Here is a 5,155-nt window from a genome sequence, read left to right on the forward strand (position 1 = left end):
CCCCTCCCCACTGCATGGCACGATCAGTCAAGTAGGGCCCACAGAGAGGAAGAAGTGAAGCTGGTCAGAAAGGCTCAGGGTGGGGAAAGAGTGCAGAGCTGGCCCTGGTCACACCGTGTGCCTCAGACCAGCTCCAGGTCAGCCTGGGTCCCCTCTCCCACCAGCCTCTGGGAGCACCATGACTCCTGCCCTCCCAGTCCTGCTGTGCCTCGGTGAGTCCTCAGCAGCCCCCACTCTAGAGAAGACTTTACCCACCATCAAGTCCTAACTTCCCCCCACCTTTATTGTGCAGAGGAGGAAACTTTCCTCCAGAGAAGGGGAGTGACAAGCCTAAGGTCACACAGCAAGGTGGGGTTGGGAGGAGAGAAGCTGGGACTCTTAAAGGGGTCTCCTGGGGTCCAGCCTCCTTCACTCACAGCAGCCCTAAGCCCTGGCCCTGAGCTGTCTCTGTCCTTCCTGTGGGGATGCTGAGGGGGAGCCGCGAGTAATCAGGGTCTTCTCTGCCAGGGCTGTGTCTGTGCAAGAGGACAAGGACTGAGGCAGCAGGTGAGTCCTTCCCCCCACAATCCCCCTGCCCAGAGGACACAACTGACCCAGGAGAGGGAGTTGGGGGAGGTCTGGGCTGGGCTGACAGGGTCTGGAGAGAGAGGGGACCTGGTGTGGGGGTGGGGTTCCTACAGCAGGGAGATCCCCTGGACCTCACAGCTCTCCTTCCCTTCCAGATGGACTCCACAAACCCTCCCTCAGGGTAGAGAATGGCCCTTTGGTGCCCCAAGGGAGAGCTGTGACACTCAGGTGCAGGGGGTCATGGGAGGCTGAAGAGTGGTGGCTGGAGAAAAGAGGAGGATCTGGATGGTCACCGATGAAATCTGTGAGAGGAGCTGGGAATGAGGGAGAGTTTTCCCTCCCATCCGTAACATCAAATAATGCAGGGACCTACCGGTGCTTCTACAGACATTCATCCTATGGGTGGTCAGAACCCAGTGACCCCCTGAAGCTGGTGGTGACAGGTAAGGCAGATCAACCCCACCAAACACACCCCCAACCCCAAGGCAGGGCTGCCTCAGGGTCTCTCCATCTCTGGGTCCCTCCCCAGCCCAGCCTGGCCCCAAGTGCCCCCCTGGCTCTGCCCTTCCTGGCTTCTCCCCTGTGTCTGCCTCAGCTCTCCCTCTGGGGTTGGCAGAAGAGGGGAGGAATCAGCATTTCTATAGCACCTGCTATGTGCCAGGCACTTTACACTTATTATGTCATTGGATCTTCACAACAACTCTGCCAGATTGGGGCTAGTGTGATCTGCATTTATAGATGAGGAAATTGAGGCAAAGAAGAAGTGATATGTTGAGGATTACATAGTTAGGAGGGCTGAATTTGAACTCAAGTCTTCTTGACTCTAGGTACAGGGCTCTCTCCACTGCCCCATGAGCTTCCTCACTGAGCTCCCACCTTGGGGTCAAAGAGGAGGCAGGAGAGGCTCAGCTTGGACCTCAGGAGACCAGACAGAGCTGGGAGATCCCTGGGGAGGGGCCAAGGCTAATGGGGCATATCCCAGTGCCAGCCCTGCCCCTCCCAGAGGCAGGAGAGGAGTAGAAAGTGGAGCTACTGCTGTCTGGCCCATCTCCCAGCCCAGGCCTGGGGCAGAGTGCCAAACCTGCCCCCCTCCCTGCACAAGATTTGTTCCAGCTCTAACTCCAGGGTCCCCCCCTCCAGACCTCTCTGCCCCGCCCTCCCTGGCAGCCCTGCCCAGCTCTGAGGTGGCCTCAGGACAGAATGTGACCCTGCAGTGTTGGTCAGACTGGTGGTATGACTGGTGTGTCCTGTACAAGGAGGGAGAAGAGATCACCCGCAGCTGGACCCGGAGCTATGAAGGAGGGCGTCAGGCTGACTTCTTCTTCCCTGTTGTGAATCAGACCCACGATGGCACTTACCGATGCTACAGCTTTCATAGTTCTTCCCCCAATCTGTGGTCCTCCCCCAGTGCCCCCCTTGTGCTCAGGGTCTCAGGTGAGGCAGCCCGAGCCCCTCCCAGCCCCCCACTTCTCCCAAGCTCCCTCTCTGGCCCTGGGGCACTCCCTGGCTGCTCAGAGCCTGACCCAGGGGAGCCCAGAGGTATGGGGTGGGGAGGCTGGGGGAAGAGGAGGCTCAGAGGGAAGGGCATTCAGAGAGGATGCAGACAGTGAGGCCTCTCCTCATGACCCCTCTAGACCCCCCACCATCAGCAGCCCATCCAGTCATGTTGTTCCCACATCCAGATAATCAGCCCCAGGAAGGGTTTGAGGAGGTCAGGGGGAGACAAGAGGAGGTCAGAGCAGGCCTGAGGTGGGGGATGGGGGAAATTGGGAGGGGAGGCATGTTAGACACCCCAGCACCCCCCTCCTCCTCTCCTGTTCCAGGCACCTCAAAGGATCTTCGCCTCCCCCAAAGCCCTGGGAATCCCCCAGCTCTGACGTCCCCCCCACCCAGTGAGTAACAGCTTCCTCTGAGGACAGGCTGGGGGTCTCTCACCTATTCACCTCCTGTCTAGGCCAGGACTAAATTTCCCCCATTTCTCAGGGGAAACCAAGGCACAAGGAGGCCTGGAGGAAGGGACAGGGACAGAGGAAACACCCGGCTGGAGAAGAAGGAAGGACCAAGCTGGTGAGAAAGGGGGATGATGGAGAGCAGAGAGGGGCAGAGCAGCCCCCACCCTTCTCCCTTCTCTCTCCTTCCCCAGGAGCCCCTGGGCCCTCCCTCTCTTCACCCACACAGCCATAACTGGGACTAGAGGGCCAGGAGCTCTGCTTCTCCCTGGCTTCCCCATTGAAGAGGGAGGGGGGTCTCTCAGGCACCCACACCCCAATTACCTTAAACTGGAAGCACCAGAGGGCCCTCCTCCCCCTCATTCTCCTCTGCTCATCACAGCCTCCCACTGATCCAGCAGAGTCTCAGGGCTCAGCCCCAAGGCAGGGAGGACCACAGGGCCCTGTGACCAGCCAGGACAAGGAGCCCAGAAGAGTATTCAGAGGGTCCTTCCCTTTCTGCCACACCAGCTCCTCCATTCTTCTCCAAGAGTCCCCACCCTGCCCCTAGAACACCCCCCAGGAGCCTGGAGAGGGGTCACAGGAATCACAGGAGTATCAAGTCTCAGAAGTGGAGAGGCCAGGAGAGGTCCTGAGCTCAGGCCCATTTGACAGATGGGAAAGTTAGGCCCAGAGAGAGAAAGGACTTGCCCAACATCCCTCACTGAGCAAGTCTGAGCAGAGATGGGCTCACACCTGTCTCCAGACCCTCCAGCTCTCCAGGTCTCTCTGGACCTCCCTGAAAGGCCCCTAACCCTGCCCCTTCCTCATCCCCAGGGACCTCTCCAAGCCCTGAATCTGAGAACAGGCCTTCAGGTGAGTACCTGGAGGATTCCTGACAGAGGGTGGAGGGAGGCAGGGGGGCTGGATGTCCAGTTAGGGTCTGCCTGCCCTATCCAGTGCCCATTTACCACCACTCCTGCTGTATCAAATTATTCTTTTTCTTCCACCTCTGCGCCTTTGCCCAGGCTGTGTCCCCAGCCTCCAGTGCTTTCCCTCCTCACCTCCTCTTGTAATGCAAAGATGTCTCTGAGACTAAGCTTAGGAGCTGCCTCCTACAGGAAGCCTTTCCTGATCTCCAATCTGTCCCCTCCACACTTGTTAGTGACCCCCATTGCTCAGATGGAACTGATTTGTTTTTATAGGAGATAAAAGAGCATTGTAGGGGAGTATAAGCCCCTGGAGGGCAGGAGCTATTCTCTATTGGTATCCCCTGTGCCATGCCTAGCAGAGGTCCTGCCTCAGGGTCAGTTTTTAATAGAAGTCTGGAGAAATGAATCATCGAATAAGACTGAGGGCCTCTGAGGACAAGACTGGGTCTCCTTCCCTCCACCCTGGGGGGAATAGCATAGGCAGAAAGCATTGCCATGGTAACCCAGAGAGAGGAGAATGTCTCACAAGAAAGGATGAGCCACAGTGTCAGGTGGAGGGTGAGGAGGGGGACCCTTAGCCTGGGCAATGAAGACATCTCTGGTGACTTTGGGGGGCAGCTTCTTTCTAGGGAGGAGATCAGAATCAGGCTACAGAGGGGGAAGGAGAGAGTGAGGAGAGGAAGCATAAGCATGGAAGTTAGGGGAAGGTGGAAGCTGGGAGAGAATCAGGGAAGAGGAGAGGATGGGCTCAGGGGAGGAGGAGGCAGGAGGCTGCCCCAGACCCTCAGACCTCTCTCCTTCCTTCACCCCCAGAGCCAGGCTACCAGGAGGGCAATACCAGGCATCTCCCCTGTTCAGGGGAAGGTTCTGGGATGGAGATCTGAGTGCTTGTGGGAGATGATCTCAGTGATCACAGGTGAAATGTGGACCAAGCACAGGGCTGCCATATCTCAGTGACCAACTCTGATCCCCAGATGCTGCTGCCCAGGATTACACTGTGGGCAATCTGGTCCGCCTCATTTTGGCTGGGTTCGTCTTCATCCTCCTGGGGAACCTGCTGGTTGTGCATTGGAAAAGCTTCAGGGGGCAACCCATCTAGGGAGTTCTTGTCTGAGCACTGTGGCCAGACCTGCACCCAAGACAGAGAGAGGGGAAGGAAGGAAGGAAGGAATGAACAAAACCATTTAACAATCAAATTTAAAACTTAATACAAATTTAAAAATTAAAATTAAAATGTTAAGTAAATTAAAATATTAAATTTAAATTAAAAAATTTTAATGTAGCATAGAGCTGCCTATGTGCAATGTCTGTGTTAAGCATCAAGATAGAACTAACAAAAGAGTAAGAGACAGAGAGATAGAGGGATGAGAGAGAATTTAAGAATTCCTGGCCTCCAAAAACTGACAATCTTTTGGAGTAGACAATGACTAAAAGAGAGAGAGCCAGGAAAAAAAAATTCATTCTGGGGAGATAAGGGGGAAGGGAGTATGAGGAGGGATAGATGTGCAGTATTATGTAATATTGTACAATGTACTTCATTGGTAACATATTGAATTTTAGTAACATTCATTTATCAATTAAACATTATTTTTACATATATGAGAAAATCCTCTTCTTCATGGCGTCAACAGAGGTTCATTTATACCTACAGTTTCATTTCTCTCAGTCTTGGAATGTACTCCCTTATAGACACAGGGTCCTGTATTCTAGAGGGAAAGGAATCAGGAA

The 5,155-nt window shown here is 55.0% G+C and overlaps 1 protein-coding gene across 1 annotated transcript; it reads left to right on the plus strand.

Annotated features, from left to right (window-relative positions):
- Positions 1 to 178: 178 nt before the first annotated feature.
- On the plus strand, positions 179 to 4,526 carry LOC123242950 (leukocyte immunoglobulin-like receptor subfamily A member 5). The gene is made up of 5 exons (XM_044671078.1): positions 179 to 212; positions 508 to 546; positions 723 to 1,010; positions 1,708 to 2,001; positions 4,402 to 4,526. The coding sequence occupies exons 1-5, from the start codon at positions 179 to 181 to the stop codon at positions 4,524 to 4,526; spliced, it is 780 nt and encodes a 259-aa protein (XP_044527013.1).
- The last annotated feature ends 629 nt before the right edge of the window (positions 4,527 to 5,155 follow it).

Source organism: Gracilinanus agilis, chromosome 3, assembly GCF_016433145.1.
Source record: "Gracilinanus agilis isolate LMUSP501 chromosome 3, AgileGrace, whole genome shotgun sequence".
Lineage (NCBI taxonomy): Eukaryota > Metazoa > Chordata > Mammalia > Didelphimorphia > Didelphidae > Gracilinanus > Gracilinanus agilis.